This window comes from Chlorocebus sabaeus, chromosome 16 (genome assembly GCF_047675955.1).
Source record: "Chlorocebus sabaeus isolate Y175 chromosome 16, mChlSab1.0.hap1, whole genome shotgun sequence".
Lineage (NCBI taxonomy): Eukaryota > Metazoa > Chordata > Mammalia > Primates > Cercopithecidae > Chlorocebus > Chlorocebus sabaeus.
In genome coordinates, this window is record NC_132919.1 from 58,308,152 (window position 1) to 58,325,431 (window position 17,280).

Sequence of the window (17,280 nt, forward strand, 5' to 3'; positions counted from 1 at the left end):
CTTTATTCTCCCAGATTTTGCTGACTGGTAAGTAACTTACAAGTAAGTTTTCCTAGAAATAATGGAGGTGTTTTTGTTTGTTTGTTTTGTTTTTCAGGGAAAAGATAGACATTTAGGAATTTCAGTCGAAAGAGAAAAAGCCAAAATCTTATTCCCATTGGAACAAAGCATTGTTTGCCGCCCCACCTACCCCATTACCTTTTGCTGATGTTATTTAGTAGTGAAATTGCTGTTGCAAGAACTTGTAAGAATTAGGATGCTCGTGAGCCCAACATTCAAATCAAGAATGTCCTCTCCCACAGAACCCAGAACTAGAATGTTAAAAAAGAAAAACCAGTCTGACATTAAATGGATTCAGCACCTCTTAAGTTATTTATAACCTCGTCCTTGGCTTTTTATATGAATGGACTTCTGGGAAATTTTTTGAGGGTGGAGCTCTTCAAAGTGGCTGCTTATACCTCTAACAAAAATCACAAACCAGCCCTCCGCAAACCACATCCAGCTAGCTGATGTATTCAGTTTGGCTCACAAGGTACTTTTTGAAAATAAGAATTAGTTTTCATCATTTTTTAAATTTACCTACAAATGCAGGTTTTTAATAAAATAGGCATAGATTTATATAAAAATATAGACTTATGTATTGTCTTGGGAAAAATGAAGTCAGATGACGCAGCCCTAGGACGTTATTTCCACATGGCTGGTGGCATAATGGACCATTAGCCTGGAAAGAAACATATAAGGGGGATCGTTCACAGGAAGGTTGAGGCTGGGAAGGTGACCATTTTTCTCCCATGGCCACATCTCTACATCCAAACCTTAATTCCAGTAAGCATGCAGTTCTGCTGCTAATGAAAAGTGTCTGAAATGAAATAAATCTTCCTCATTACTTGACTGAAGATCTAGTTTCTAAAAGCAACTCAACAGGCTTCCCCTTCCCAACCATGAAACCAGCTTTGATTCTTCCCTCTTCTTCCCCGCCCCTCCCTCTTCCCCATTAGTTGCCATGCCTGTCATTTAGTCCCTCAAGAGTCTACTGAGAATAAAGTAGCCACCAGCTACATGAACACTTAAAATGTGGCTCATGTGAACTGAGATATGCTATAAGTAAAAAACACACACCAGATTTTCAATATTTAGTTCTAAAACCATTAAAATCTAAGGCCAGGCATGGTGGCTCACGCCTGTAATCCCAGCACTTTGGGAGGCCAAGGTGGGAGGATCATGAGGTCAGGAGTTTGAGACCAGCCTGGCCAATATGGTGAAATCTCGTCTGTACTAAAAATACAAAAATTAGCTGGGCATGGTGGCGGGTGCCTGTAGTCCCAGCTGCTCAGGAGACTAAGGCAGGAGAATGGCTTGAACTCACCTGTAGCCTGTAGTCTCAGCTGCTCAGGAGGCTGAGGCAGGAGAATCGCTTGAACCCGGGAGGCAGAGGTTGCAGTGAGCCTGGTGACAGAGTGAGACTCTATCTCAAAAAAAAAAAAGAAAGAAAGAAAGAAAGAAAATTAAAACCTGAATTAACTGATCAGTAACTTTATATTGATTATCTTTATATTGAAATGATATTTTGGATATATTAGATTAAATAAATGATATTATTCAAATTAATTTGCCTATTTCTTTTTACCTTCTTAAATGTATCTTCTAGAAAATTGAAATTTACATGTGGAGTTCACATTGGGCTCATTTTATCTATTGGTCAGCATTGCCTGATAACAACTCCATGATTTGGTCTAATTTTCTGGCCTTGTTTTCATCACTTTAGCCTAGTCTGTCCTGTCCCTTTACTTCCAGAATTTCACATTAGTCCCCTAAAGACTTCTAGGTCTTTTCCCACTTCTAATTTGTTCTGCACACCCCGGCCAACTTTATCTGACAAAGACACTGCTTTTATCACGAAACACTCCTGCTCAAAAACTAACACCAGCTCCCACATCTACCCCATAAAGTCCAGACTCTTAATAACAAACTGATAATAACAGCTTACACTTTAAAAACTTTATGGCACGCTTCATGTAATTCTCCAAACAATTTTGCACCTAGCATGCCAGATTCTAGGTTTTCCAACCAGGACAGAAATGACTGCAGCATTTGACAGAGCTGGAAGGTGGGGGGAAGCACCTTTGATCTGAGAGGTTACAAAAATGGCACGAAGTATCTAAACAGCAGTTCCGTTCACTTCTGAGAGTTTATACAACACCTCACAATCAGCCAAAGAGCAATAACATCTCTGAGTCTATGAGCTGAACTATTTTTTACATCAGTGGAGAGAAAAAAATAATAAAGTTGAGAAAAGAAACCGTTACATTTGCATCTCAGAAAACACAAACCGGAAATCCAACCAGAAAGGTTTAGGTGAAACAGTGCCCTTTGCTCACCTATTCTAGGTCCAAGATTAAAAATATACATATATATATATATATGGCTTTGTCATAAACTAGGTATTAAAAGTGGGAAATGGGAAAAATCGCAATTACTTTTACATCAACCTAATAAATTTGAATTATGCTGATTTGAGACACTGTCATATAACAATAATTAAAATATCATCTCAAAATTTGAGGCTGGGCGCGGTGGCTCACGCCTGTAATCCCAGCACTTTGGGAGGCCGAGGCGGGCGGATCACAAGGTCAGGAGATCGAGACCATCCTGGCTGACACGGTGAAACCCCGTCTCTACTAAAAAATACAAAAAAAAAAACTAGCCGGGCGAGGTGGCGGGCGCCTGTAGTCCCAGCTACTCGGGAGGCTGAGGCGGGAGAATGGCGGGAACCCGGGAGGCGGAGCTTGCAGTGAGCTGAGATCGGCCACTGCACTCCAGCCTGGGCGACAGAGCGAGACTCCGTCTCAAAAAAAAAAAAAAAAAAAAAAAAAAAAAAAAAAAAAAAATTTGAAAATGATGAATTAAAAATCCATCAGCAATTATACAATCCAAAGCTGGAAGAGCGCCTGATTCATAAACCGTATTGACAATAATTCCACATGGAAATATGTACAGTACTTAGCTTGAAAAAAGAGATCCTTTGTCAAGGTTTATCTCGAATTATGTGAGTTTTGAATTGTGCTACGTCTTCCAGACGTTACCCCTTTCATAAACTACACTGCCCTACACACTCTTTCATTTTCTTTTCAGCTACGGATCGGATAGGTCTTGCCAAATAACTGTTTAGCAGTTATTTAGTGCAGAGGTCTTGAAAGCAGACAAATACACATTCTACCATTTATTGTTACTTTAGACAAATTGTGTAGCTTTGGAGCTTCAGTTGCCTCTTCTGTATATTGAGCACAATCATATTTTCCACACAAGTTTTATAAGAATTCAACAAGATGACATACATAGTATGGCGCTTGGCAAGTAGTGAGGTTCTCAACCGCTCGGCAATGGATAAGATAACTTGCTATCTCTCTGGCTGAGGCAGTACCATTTCAGGAGCTTCTCTCAATGCAGCCTGAGGACTCTACAAAAGGGTGGGGCTTTGGAGTCTAACCCTCTCTGCTAAACTCTGTAAGTTTAACAGGCAGAGTTACACATGTCAAGGGGTCTGAGGGGGGTGGGAACTAGCGCGTCCTCCTGTCCCCCTTGCTGCGGCCCCGACGCAGTTGCCGGACTGAAACCAGCAGGTCTGGCTCCAGCCGCATTCATTCTTCCCTCTCCCTCCCAGCTGGGCGGCTCCGGCAATGAAAACACCACCACGTGGGCCTGCTGCCTTTGCGTCATGCGCCTTTGTCCAATGGAAAGCCGCGTTACGAAGCCAGGGGCGAGTCGCCAGGGTGGATCCGCCCACAGCCGTCACGGATTGGCCAAGGAGGCGGTGTCCGCCCGCCGCGGCTTGGGCTCGTGGCCAATGGTGACCGGAGGCAGGGGGCCCGCCCTGTCAGGTGCTCTGATCCTCGGGACCCGCTCGAGAGGCAAGGAGGGGCGGAGCGAGGCCGGGGACGGGGCGGGGACGGGGCGGGGTAGGGGCGGGACAGGACCGGCGACCCGTCCCGTGGAGCCGGCGCGGGCGGGCTGCTGAGGTGGCTGTCGCCGGCTCCGAGCTGCGGCTTCCCGGGCAGAGCCCCCGATGGAGGCCGAGGCCGCGGACGCTCCCCCGGGTGGGGTCGAGTCGGCGCTCAGCTGCTTCTCTTTCAACCAGGACTGCACGTAAGTCGCGGCGCGGCCCCTGCCAGGGAGGTGGGGGACAGAGTGTCAGGACCCAGGGCTGTCGTCCTGAGCGCAACTTGTGGCCTGCGCCTCGAGGCAGCCTCGGCGGGAGGGCCGGTGGCTGCTTCGGACGCGTTGGGATCTTGTTATCCCCTTACGCCTGCAGTGGGGTTTGCCCCACCCCACCCCACTCCCAGTGTCCTCTGAGAGCCAGAAGGTTGGGCCAGGGGTGAAAGCAGGGAGTTCGCAAAGGGAGTGGTGGGGCAGCGGGGGCTACGAAATCTGGGGGGAGCAGGGCGGTTGGAAAGCCAGTGACCAAAGTGGGTGTCTGGGGAAGAGAGACGGTGGCCAAACAAAAAGATGAGAAAGGAGAGGAAGTTGCAAGTTGATCCAGGACTCTGTAGTTGGGGCCCAGGAAGATGAGAGTACTGGAAAAACTTTCCCATTTGTCCTTGAGCATCTCAACGTGGCATCTGGGCAGGGCCTCAAGCGAAGAGGCAGCCTATCCCTGCGGCCAGGCCAGCCCCTGCCCCATCCCCAGCGCAGGACATCGTGCCTGCCCGCTCTGGATGGAAGAAACCTTTGGATTTCTTTGGCTGTTTTCACATCGCCCACCCAGCCAGGCAGGATCTCCTTCTCGGAGTCCAGGACTCTTTTCCCGGGCGCAGACTGCTTTCTCTCCAGGAAACAGGAGCTCCACCCTGTTGTTTTTGAGTGGATGTTTAATGTTTTACTTTGATGTTCACATTTGGGCTTTGGGAGGGAGCTGGGACTTGAAGTGTGTTTCAGGCATCTGCAGGATTCTGTGACTTAGAGGCAAACGCGTGTTTCTTTCCCTATTTTCATGGAAGCCAGCCCTGGGGACCATATGGAATCATCTTTTTGGAATGTGCACCCAGAGCATCAGGCGGGGATGACCGATTCCCAGTTTCCCACTTCCTGCTGTACCAGTTTCTGTGCCTTGGCTGCTGGTGACTGAGCTATGCTAATATTGATCCTTCAGTAGTGTAATTAAGGCCATTATGTACCATTAGCCACCCTGGCTTCCATTCCCTTTGTGTTTCTGTTTAAAAACACCCGGTGCTGAACAATATGCCTTTGTTTGAAAAAACCATATGTGTAATCATGTAATTGAGTAGCTCTACAGCTTGGTTATTTGAGTGACTTTCAAGTTTTTCTTGACCACAATCCGCAATAAGAAATACATATTGCAACATCACCCAATACCCATAACACATACACTATTCACAAAATATCATGTGCAAATTTTCTATGTCGTTTTTTTCTAAGCTGGTTGTGACTCACTGAATTGCGTTTTAGGATCCACTCATGAGTTGAGACCTGCCGTTTATAAAAGTGCTGGTATAGATAAAATCCTGATGTTTTGTAAGAAACATTTTGCAAGAGGGCATGGCTGTTGAAATGCCTGGGTGATGTTTTCCTTCCCAATTGAACACAAGTTAAGAAGGGGGGTTAGTTTGCTTATAAGTAGTAAATGTTCTAAATTCTGCTTTGTAACATTATTAGATTTGAAAAAAAAAAAAAAGGGTGTTAATTTATATTCTAGTCATTAAATAATGCAAAGTCCCAGCTTTCTACAGCAATTGAATGTTATTATCAAAACTGTAGGGTGCTTTGAAAGTTAATTTCCTTACTCCCTACTGTTAGTTTTATTTTCTTGGATGGAGGCTCTGCTGGGCAGCTTTGCCTTGCCTATAAATAAAAGTTCTTGTCACAGTCAGTTGCTTTGAGCCACAGAGGGTATGACATTGGATTTTAAAATAAGTCAAGCCCCTTACTGAATATATTTAGGTGTATTGCCATGTCTTTTTCTATAAATGCAGGCTGAATTTGGGATCCAGTATTTCCAAAGAAGGTAGGTGAAAACAGCAAACGCTTACCAGCCCCCTATGCTTATACTTCGTGCTTGGTACCATGCTATACACTTTGGGTACTTTTTTTTTTTTCTTTTTTTTTTTTTTTTGACAGAGTCTTGCTTTGTCACCCAGGCTGGAGTGCAGTGGTTGTGATCTTGGCTCAGTGCTGCCTCTGCCTCCCAGGGTTCAAGCGATTTTCCTGTCTCAGCCTCCCGAGTAGCTAGGATTACAAACGTGTACCACCACACCCAGCTAATTTTTTGTTTTTTTAGTAGAGATGGAATTTTGCCCTATTGCCCAGGTTGGTCTCGAACTCCTGACCTCAAGTGATCCACCCACCTCAGCCTCCCAAAATGCTGGGATTACAGGTGTGACCCACTGTGCCCAGCCTACTGTGGGTACATTTTAAATTTGATTAGTGATAAATATTGTCCCCAGCTCTGTTTCCATGAGTGGTGATTAGAATTTTGTTTCTACAGAAAGACTTTATGGACGAAATAAGGTCTAAGTCTAAATTTCTTGATTCAGAGTCTTTCGTGGCCATTGATCAATCATCTAAAACATCACAGAAAACATCACTCTGCGATTTTCTCATATGTAGAATTCTTCCGGTCCAGGAGCAGGGCTTATGTTTGAAAACTACTTTAAATTGCTGCCACTTTGCATTAATGTTATAAGACTCTGGTTACAGTATTTCTTTCCTTACTTGCAAACTTTACAAACCTCAATTTGCAGCCAAACGCATCTATATTTATGTGAAAAAGTTTATGTGAAGAAAGTTTAAAAACAATAATCACTACAAAATACTTTTTGAAGTTTTAAGATGCTCTGGGCTTACTTTTCCAGTTGCTGTTTGGCATCATGAATACCTCAATCTGGGAACTAAATGCCAGTTCTTTTTTTTTTTTTTTTTTTTTTTTGAGACGGAGTCTTGCTCTGTCGCCAGGGCTGGAGTGCAGTGGCCGGATTTCAGCTCACTGCAAGCTCCGCCTCCTGGGTTTACGCCATTCTCCTGCCTCAGCCTCCCGAGTAGCGGGGACTACAGGCGCCCGTCACCTCGCCCGGCTAGTTTTTTGTGTTTTTAGTAGAGACAGGGTTTCACCGTGTTAGCCAGGATGGTCTCGATCTCCTGACCTCGTGATCCGCCCGTCTCGGCCTCCCAAAGTGCTGGGATTACAGGCTTGAGCCACCGCGCCCGTCCTAAATGCCAGTTCTAAGTGCACAGCTGCAAATGTCTAACCCACCAGTTTAGCTACTTAGCAGGCTGGAGGGCTGCGAGCCGTCACCAGCTACCTTGTGGATTAAAAGTTTACTGTAGTTGCCCTATCCCTGTGTCCCAGGGAAGAACAAGTGTTTGGGTAGGGAAAAAAAAATTCCAGGGAAAATCATGTGACCTTCTCTTTTTTAGGCTAATGAAACAAGAGCCTTGGCCATCCAGGCTTGTAGTAGTAAGTTGCTTATTTTAGTATATGCTTCCCTGTAAAGAGTGAATCTCACCTTGGCTTCCAGAGAAGCACACTGCTGTGAGTGTGCTCCAGGTCAGATTCTGTTCATCACTTAGGTGTGGAGGGCGCAGCTGGAAAGAGCTGGGTGGGGATTCCCAGCTGCTGAACAAAGTTGACTTTGATGTTTACTTTCAACACAAGGCCAAGAAAGTCTGGATTCATGTCCTATCTTTATCTCCTCATTGAAAAATGAAAAATTAAGAAAACCAGATTTTTTAAAAAGGCACTTTGTCCCAGATAAATGTTTAGTTTTTATTTTGTTTGTTGGTTGGTTGTGATGATTGCTTTGTAGGATATAGTAGAAAGCAGAGTTCTCCAACTTTGGCTGCTTATTAGAGTACTTGAACTTAAAAGAAAATCCAATTAAACTTCCCAGCTGAGTTTAGTGTACATCCAGGTGTGAGAGCTACTAGTATCAAGTATCGGGACATTTTTCTGGAAACTGATGAAAGGAAGAATCTATTAAATTTTACCTACTAATGACATACTATGCCTACTGTGAAAGTGTTTCTTAGGCCAGGCGCGGTGGCTCACGCCTGTAATCTCAGCACTTTGGGAGGCCGAGGCAGGTGGATTACTTGAGGCCAGGAGTTTGAGATCAGCCTAGTCAACATGGTGAAACTCTGTCTCTACTAAAAATACAAAAATTAGCCAGGTGTGGTGGTGCATGCCTGTGATCACTCCTTGGGAGACTGAGGCAGAAGAATTGCTTGAACCCAGGAGGCAGAGGTGGTAGTGAGCCGTGATGGTGCCACTGCACTCTAGCCTGGGTTACAGAGCGAGACTCCATCTCAAAAAAAGAAAGAAAGAGAGAAAGCGAGAAAGAGAGAGAAAAAAAGAGAGAGAGGAAGGAAGGAAGGAAGGAAGGAAGGAAGGAAGGAAGGAAGGAAGGAAGGAGTATTTCTTCTTATAAGCAACAAACAAAGTTATGAAGGAAAGAAAAAATGATTTATCTGGTAAAGTGCCTCTCAGACAACAAGAAGACCCGTTCGTTGTGTTGGAGGTAGAGCTTTGAGCTATTATGAATATTCTTCAACATTCCATTTTTCCTATTATCTGCCCGATTGGAAAAATATGTCTGGTAGCTTTGACATTTTGTTGGATGACAGAACTTATGCCATTTCATGTCCCTTGACCATTTCACTTTTTTTTTTTAAGTTGCCTTTGACTTTTTTTTCTTTTCTTTTACTCTTCCTGCCTGTCAAGGCATGCTCACCATTTAGGAAGTTATCAAGGATCTAAGCTCCTGCAGATGCTTGTTTACCTGTATCCCTGAGGCTAGGGGGCAAAAGGTATCTATTTTCAGACAGATCTGTTGTTAGAATACCTCTCGTCATTCCCATGCTGTCATTATCCTCCACAGGTCCCTAGCAATTGGAACTAAAGCCGGGTATAAGCTGTTTTCTCTGAGTTCTGTGGAGCAGCTGGATCAAGTCCACGGAAGCAGTAAGTGTGTGTGAGAGAGACCCCAGGGATCTGCAGGAGAACCAGAGCCTCTTTCTAGGCTTTATTCTGAGGTGCTACCAAGCAGCCTATTTTTGCCTTCCTTAACCGTCAAACTTAGGGAAGTCAAGATTTTTCAGATTTAAATATAAATCATTGCCACCACTTGCTTTAAAACCACAAGCACTTAGTAAGATCTGGCAACAGTTTAAGTAACATTTTCTTTTTATATGAATAAATTTTTTGTGTGAAATCATATTATTGAGACTTTTTCACACGCTTATATGCACAGTCATTAATTTTTATCGTTATCAAACCTAAAGAACACTTGTGACATTTTCTTTTCTTTCTTTCTTTTTTTTTTTTTTTTGAGACGGAGTCTTGCTCTGTCACCTGGCTGGAGTGCAGTGGCACGATCTTGGCTCACTGCAACCTCCACCTCCTGGGTTCAAGTGATTCTCTTGCCTCAGCCTCCCAAGTAGCTGAGATTATAGGCGCATGCCACCAAACCCAGCTAATTTTTATATTTTTAGTAGAGATGGAGTTTTACCATGTTGACCAGGCTCATTTCCAACTCCTGACCTCGAGTGACCTGCCCACTTTGGCCTCCCAAAGTCCTGGGATTACAGGCATGAGCCACCTCACCCAGCCACTTGTGACTTATTTTTGCCGTTATATTGGCACCATAAGATACTGATAACATTCATTCAGTTATAGAAGTATCTGTTTGAAGAAGGCAACAGTATCCTGTTTACATAGCCCATGTCAATGATGTTGAAGCATATCCAGTGAACACTGTAAATAATTCACTAGAAATGTCACTTCCTTATTTTCTCAGGCTGATAGTTTATGCCATCATAATAGCAAACAATATACAATCTTTCAGTTTCCTGGAAAGAAAGTGGTTCAGTAAATAATATTTTGGACTCCTACTTTATTTGTAAGATATTATTTTTATTATACCATTCTTGTGAATTTTTTGCTCTATGTCTGTCCCACATTGTTCCCTGTGGGCCTTGTCCAAGTGAAAGAAAGGCACACATATGAAAAGAACGTGCTCTGAAAGACACCAAAGCCGTAACCTTTGTGCTCAGGAGGGTCACTAACTAACTTCCTGAGTACAGAAGTACGTTCCTCATCATAATACTGATGTCCAGCTTATTTTCAGCAGGAAAGAGATCCAGGGAGCATAGCAAGATAGGGGGTGGGGGGAGTACAGATTGAACTCTGTTACTGTCCCCTCCCATGTCGGCACCCCTCTAGCAGGACAAGGAGAATTCTGAAGCAGAGGTTCCCAACTGAGAAGTCACACCTTTGAAATCTCTCAGGGAAAGGGTAGATGAAAATTGTTCAAACATTCCAAACATGTTTGACAGAGCAAACGGTGGAGCCCTAGGGTCTGGAGGGAGATTCTTCCACTCAGACAGCATCAGAGACAGCTGTCTGCCTTTGCTCTGACTTTGCAGTCTAGTCACTAGTGTCTTCTTTTTCTTTTCTTGAGACAGAATCTTGCTTGTCGCCCAGGCTGGAGTGCAGTGGCATGATCTCAGCTCACTGCAACCTCTTCCTCCCAGGTTCAGGTGACCCTCATGCCTCAGCCTCCCGAGTAGCTGGGATTACAAGTGTGCACCACCACACCTGGCTAATTTTTAAACTATTTTTAGTAGAGATGGGGTTTCGCCATGTTGGCCAGGCTGGACTTGAACTCCTGGCCTCGAGTGATTCTCCTGCCTCAGCCTCCCAAAGTGCTGGGATTATAGGCGTGAGCCACCAGGCCAGGCCACTAGTGTTTTCTTTACTTTAGATATTTGGAAAGGACTCTGAAAGTGCTCCCTGGGAGAGGGTAAGAAGTCACCTGGCAGGGTGGGGGGCATGGCGGATCACTGTCAATGCAAGCTCAGAGAGGGCGCCTGGCTGGCAAGACCTGGAGAACCTTTGGAACCTGGCCTGCACCGGGCCCAGTGTCATGGAGGCTGGAATCCTTCTTGGAAGTGATCCATCCATGTAACCTCCTGGCTACTTTTCCTCCCAGATGAAATCCCGGATGTCTACATCGTGGAGCGCCTCTTCTCCAGCAGCCTGGTGGTGGTAGTCAGTCACACAAAACCACGGCAAATGAACGTGTATCACTTCAAGAAAGGCACAGAGATCTGTAATTACAGCTACTCCAGCAACATCTTGTCCATAAGGCTGAACCGGCAGGTAAGTGGGGGAAATCCCTCAGGGTTTCAAAGCTTCTGCTAACGGGAGCCAAAGAAAAAAGATGGACATCTTTCAAGATCAATGTCTTTAAAACAAGCTTCCAATTCTAATGAGAATTTTAACACTCAGGCCCCGTGTCCTGGGGGTACTGTAAACAGAGCTACTCCAGGTGCTGGTTATAACCTTGTCTTCCCTGGACCTCTGGCTTATGTTTCCAGAACGTTGGTCCCTGACTCGTAGGCTGCACCCTCTCCTTAGGGTGCAGGTTGGGCACCGCAGGAATGGGTCAGAGCTCTGGGTTGAACAGTCCCATGAGCCACCGCAGGGGCATCTTAAATCAGAGAAGTGACTCTTCTGGTTTTGCCCCAGATAGTGGCATTCATTGCAGATGGTGGGGCAATACCACCAAGCAGGAGACACCTGAGAGTGAAGTCGGGGCTCCCTGGGTCAGGAAAACCGCCCTTCTCCCGCCTCGTCCTCAGCTCTCCTGGAAGGCCCACTATTCCGCCTTGGGTTCTCATTTTTCTTTTTCCCAGCTAACCCTTGAAGACTTCTTCTGTTTTGTAGCATTTTCCTTGTTGAAGGATTATTCTGATCTCAAATAGGCCATACATTCTCTTTTAAAATATAAATTCTTATTCAGTAAGTATTGGGGGTGTTAGCAGATTTCCTTTTGAATTGCTGGGTTTTCGTTTTGGGTTGTTGTTTTTGGTTTTGAGACCGGGTCTTGCTCTGTTGCCCAGGCTGGAATGCAGTAGCACGATCGTGGCTCACTGCAGCCTCCATCTCCCAGGCTCAAGCAATCCTCCCACCTCAACCTCCTGAGTAGCTGGGATTACAGGTGGGCACCACCACGCCTAGCTAATTTTTTTTTGTATTTTTTTATAGCGACGGAGTGTATTCATCTGTTCTCACATTGCTATAAAGAACTACCTGAGACTGGGCAATTTATAAAGAAAAGAGGTTTAATTGGCTCTAGGTTCTGTAGGCTGTACAGGAAGCATGGCAGCATCTGCTTCTGGGGAGGGCTCAGGGAGCTTGACTCACGGCAGAAGGCAAAGCGGGAGCAGGCGTCTTACGTGGCAGGAGCAGGACCAAGAGATGGGTGGGGGGTGCTACCCACTTTTAAACAACCAGGTCTTGTGAGAACTCACTCACTCTACAGTACCAAGGGGGGTGATGGTGCTAAACCATTCATAAGAACTCTGCTCCACCTCCTCTAACACCGAAGATTACAATTCGACATGAGATTTGGGGAGGGACATCGATCCGAACCATATTACAGTGTTTCCCCATGTTGCCCAGTCTGGTCTCAAACTCCTGGGCTCAAGGATCCTCCTTGGCCTCCCAGAGTGCTGGAATTACAGGCATGAACCACCACGCCCGATCAAATTACTGTGAGGACAGGGACTGTGTTGGTGTGTTCACTATTATAAGACCTGGTAGAAAAGACAGTAGATACGTGCTCATAAATATCTATTTCCTGACTGACTGTTAAATAAGTAAATAAACAAAGAGATTCTTTGTGTGACCATGCAGATTTATCTATTCGATTAAGTATTCCCAGAGTGGTTGCTGCATTCATTGAGGACAATGTTTTCTTCTGTTTTTGTATCTGAACTCTTAAGTACTAATTATTTTTTTAACAAATGAGACAAATAAATGCTTTTTAAATTTATGAGAAGGAAGGGATTGTTTCTTTGAGTTGATCAGCTCTTTCAAATGAAAATCCACTTAAGTCCATCTAAAGCAGTGCCGTGAAAAATAGCTGGAGAAAGAGAAGTGAGGCCTTTTAAGCAGGGAGTAGCAGGAGTAAGAAAGAAAAGAAACCCGCGTTCTTGGCAAGGAGGGAAAGACAGTTTGAGAGTTTTCTACTTGAAGGCTTTTAGATGAAATTCTTGACTCAAGTGTTTTCTTTGAACTCTGTTGGTAGCAGATTAAGTTCCACTGCTAAACTTTTTATCCTTGCATATAATAGTAATCCATATACAGGGTTAAATATCTGTTTTTGGTACCTGATGATCTTTTAAAGATTGTTTAGGCAAATGATCTATAAAGACCGGAACCCTCAAATCACATCTATTGTATTTGCTTATATGATTTCTCTCTCTCTGTCTGGTATATTCAGTAGCAAATGGGACAAGGAAGGCCTATTTGAGTGTCCGAGTCTGTTAACCTTTAGGTGCCAGCCTCCCCTTAATATAATACTCATTAACTGTGAGGTTCTCCTCCCCCACCTTCTAAAGAACCCTGATGCACCAGGAACTGTCAGCAATTCATGGCAAAGCCATGAACCAAGATCTAACAGTTCTCGGAACCAAGATGTAACATCGGAACCAAGATGAACATCAGTTCATTGGAACCAAGATCTAACAGTTCTCCCTTCCTTTAGCATTTCTTCTCTGACAAGAATGACTTGAAGCAGGTCTGGGAAGTATTGGGGGTTTGCTTTTCTGAAAACTTCCAGGTTTGGGACTTAACTTTTGGCTTAAGCAACTCAGCTGCTGCAGTCTCTCTTGCCAGGTAGGGGTTCTGCGGTGTCCGGCAGGACTGCCCACTCTGGGGAAATGATAAAGGCCCAAGGGCAGTGTGTCTTGCTCTGTAACACTCAGTCTGCTACTTCCTCAGGCCTTTAGACAGCACAGTTTCTTTTAAAAAAAAAAAAAAAAAAAAAAACAGGAAAAAATTGAAGATTTATATAAGGAGTTATAAGGATCCAAAATCCCCCTTTTATCTTTTATCTTTTTTTTTTTTTTTTTTTTTTTTTTGAGATGGAGTCTCACTCTGTTGCCCAGGCTGGAGTGCAGTCTCAGCTCAGTGCAACCTCCACCTACTGCCTCAGCCTCCCAAGTAGCTGGACAACAGGCACCCTCCACCACGCCCAGCTACTTTTTTTGTATTTTTAGTAGAGATGGGGTTTCATCATGTTAGCCAGGCTGGTCTCGATCTCCTGACCTCATGATCCACCCATCTCAGCCTCCCAAAGTGTAGGGATTACAGGCGTGAGCCACCACGCCCAGCCCCAAATCCCTTTTTTCTAAGTATATAGAAAGGAAAGGGCCAAGTGTGGTCCCAGCATTTCAGGAGGCCGAGGCAGGAGGATCGCTTGAGCCCAGGAGTTTGAGACCAGCTTGGGCAACGTAACGAGACCTAGGTCTTCACTATAAAAATAAATTAGCTGGGCATGGTGGCATGTGCCCGTAGGCCTAGCTACTTGGGAGGCTGAGGCAGGAGGATCGTTTAAGCCCAAGAGTTGAAGGCTGCAATGAGCTACGATCATGCTGCTGCATTCCAGCCTGTGTGACACAGCAAGACCCTGTCTCTATAAAAAATAAAAACTTAAAAATGTAAAAAAGGAAGAACACTTAGGAATTGTCATACGTTTCATTTTTAGTTAATGTTATTTCTCTTGCATTGAACTGAGGAAATATATTTTATGGAATAAAGACAATAAACCAGGTGTATGATGTATTTAGATTTGCACACTTTTACAGTTCTTTTGCAATCTGCTCCCAGGGACCCTTGCTATCCAGATGGAGGCTGATTGGCTTGAATCCTCTGAGGCCAAGTCTATGGTGTTCTAGGGCAGATGCTATAAATATTTTGTAATTGATAAAAGGAGTTATTACTTATAAAACCTAGAAAAGTAGATGAAAGTCAAAGCAACAGACAAGGAGCTGAGTTGAAGGCAAGGCCATGGTTCTGCAGGGGCTGAAAACTGATGGTTAAAAAAGCAATTAGCAGCATCGTGCCCACCCCAGAAGCACGCTCTCACACGAACTAAGACACGGTGCATCCTCGTTCCCTTCCAGTGTTTTCTCTCTGTTTCCCTCTGTGTTTAGTCTTATCTGCAGCCAGCATGAGGGTGACCTGAAATTCAGCTGACTGGGCCGCAGAGCAGATAGTGCCATCAGGAAAAAAATGCAGATCACATCAGATGGACTAGATGTAGACGCTGTTCCTATGAGAGGCATATGTCGAGGCCCCCTATCCCGGGGATTGGCTGTTGGGCTGGGAGGGGACACAAGAGGCTATCAGAAACCTCAGAACAGAAGCAAGCATAGAACCACATAGTTCAAACCACAGCATGTGCTGGCAACAGGCACAGTGAGTGGCTAAGTCAGAGAATATTTCACGGAGGAACACTCATATTTATCATCAATTTTGAGACCCTGTTAGAAATTTTTTTAACCCTCAATCCCCAGTCTCAGACCTATGACAGAGCCTTAAGTAAAACTGAGAAAGGGCCGGGCACAGTGGCTCATGCTTGTAATCCCAGCACTTTGGGAGGCCGAGACAGGAAGATCTCTTGAGCTCAGGACGGTAGAGACCAGCCTGGACAACACAGTGAAACCCAGGTCTCTACAAAAAATACCAAAAATTTAGCCAGGCATGGTGGCGCACACCTGTAGTCCCAGCTACCCGAGAGGCTGGGGTGGGAAAATGGACTGAGCCCCGGAGGTCGAGGCTACAGTGAGCTATAATCCTGCCACTGCACTGCAGCCTGGGTGACAGAACGAGACCCTATCTCAAAAAAACAAAAAACAAAAAAATTGAGAAAGGTGTTTAACTTTTATTTTTCTGCTTGGTTAACACTGATGACCTTCATCATTCTGAGCCATGGGGAGTCTTCCTGGGGGAACAGCAGGGCAGGCTTTTCCCAGGAGCAGAGCCTGTCTCTTTTGTGTGGTATTTTTTGGTACCTTCCCTTCCAGCTGAGGTTCCCTGGAATAAAAGGAGCTGGCTGAGAGCAGTGGTTCTCGAGCCTCAGTGTGCGTCGCAATCACCTGGGTGTTCGTCTAAAAACTTCCCAAACCGGAATCTCCCAGGAGAGCCCAGGGCTTGCTCCCTGGGCAATTCTGGTGCTCATCCAGGTCTGAGAAACACTGGCCTGGGGGAAGCCAAGCCAGGCAAGTGCAGGGGTGGTCGGCAGCTGCTCAGATGTTCAAGGAACTGCCTGACCAGAAATGCCTTCCTGACACATCCTTACCAGCACCGAAGTCTGCCCTTGCACTGGCTATGCATTCTATTCCTTTAAACACTCAAGACATCAACCCTGTGGCCTGTTTTCACTTAGCTGAGACCACAGCCATGGGAAGAGGCTCTGAACCTGACAAGCTTTGATTTGGAGAAGAAGAGAAGGGTCTGACAGCAGTGGAGAGAGCAAGCACCAGAGAGAGGAGCCCAGGGAGGACAAAAGGGACGTGGGACACTGGGGTGTTCACATGAGGGCTGAAGCCCTTCTCCTTTTCCCTTTGCCAGGGCTGCAGACAGCAACCCAAAAGCAGGCCTAGAGGAGAGTCTGAGTAGCAAGAAGTTAAAACTGGTAATTATTCTTATTCGGAGAGGGGTAAAACCTAAGATTTGGTAAGAGACAGAAAGCAAAGAAACCCATTTTTGTAAAGGAGGGAGACCTGTGCTATAAACACTGAAAGGCAGCCTGTCAGATGGCCGTGGAAACTAGAGAGGACACATGAAATTGCCTTACATGGCACAGGGGGTCTGATCAGAAAGTGTGCAGAAGTCCTGCCGAACGCGGTGGCTCAGGCCTGTAATCCCAGCACTTTGGGAGGTCGAGGCAGACAGATCACCTGAGGTCGGGAGTTCAAGACCAACCTGACCAACATGGTGAAACCCCATCTCTACTAAAAATACAAAATTAGCCAGGCATCGTGGCGCATGCCTGTAATCCCAGCTACTCAGGAGGCTGACGCAGGAGAGTTGTTTGAACCCGGGAGGCAGAGGTTGCAGTGAGCTGAGATCGTGCCACTGCACTCCAGCCTGGGTGACAGAGTGAGACTCTGTCTCAAAAAAAAAAAAAAAAAAAAGTGTTTGGGAATCCCTGTTCTAAGGAAGGGAGGGAGGGAGGGAAGCAGGAAGGAGATAAAAGTATAAACAATCTTAATTTCTAATAAAATTTGTTAAGATCTTGCATTTTATGCTTCTGTTCAGGTGGATAATTGTGTATGTGTGTACATCCATAAACAGAATCTTCAAAATGCATCATCAAAATTCTCCTTTAGGCTTAGCATCAAGTTAGGACTCATATGAAAGATGAATGATTTGGATTTGGTCAGGGCCTTTGTAAGGAACGGTTTGGTAGACTGATA

The 17,280-nt window shown here is 45.1% G+C and overlaps 1 protein-coding gene and 1 long non-coding RNA gene across 3 annotated transcripts in view; one reads left to right on the top strand and one right to left on the bottom strand.

Moving 5' to 3' along the window:
• Positions 1-616: 616 nt before the first annotated feature.
• Positions 617-3,706, bottom strand: LOC119622122 (uncharacterized). Of its 2 annotated transcripts, none has more exons than XR_012088980.1 (3): positions 3,336-3,706; positions 1,367-1,465; positions 617-721 (listed from the first exon to the last, which is right to left on the bottom strand). It is a non-coding gene; the product is annotated as an uncharacterized lncRNA (long non-coding RNA). The 2 variants fall into 2 exon arrangements; XR_005238734.2 differs by lacking the exon at positions 3,336-3,706 and adding an exon at positions 1,628-1,977.
• A 258-nt stretch (positions 3,707-3,964) lies between these two features.
• Positions 3,965-17,280, top strand: part of WIPI1 (WD repeat domain, phosphoinositide interacting 1) — a 38,602-nt gene continuing 25,286 nt past the window's right edge. The window contains exons 1-3 of the mRNA XM_008012001.3: positions 3,965-4,143; positions 8,889-8,971; positions 11,001-11,170. Coding sequence (XP_008010192.1) covers positions 4,064-4,143; positions 8,889-8,971; positions 11,001-11,170 — 333 coding nt within the window. The 5' untranslated portion in view covers positions 3,965-4,063. The remainder of the gene's footprint in view (positions 4,144-8,888; positions 8,972-11,000; positions 11,171-17,280) is intronic.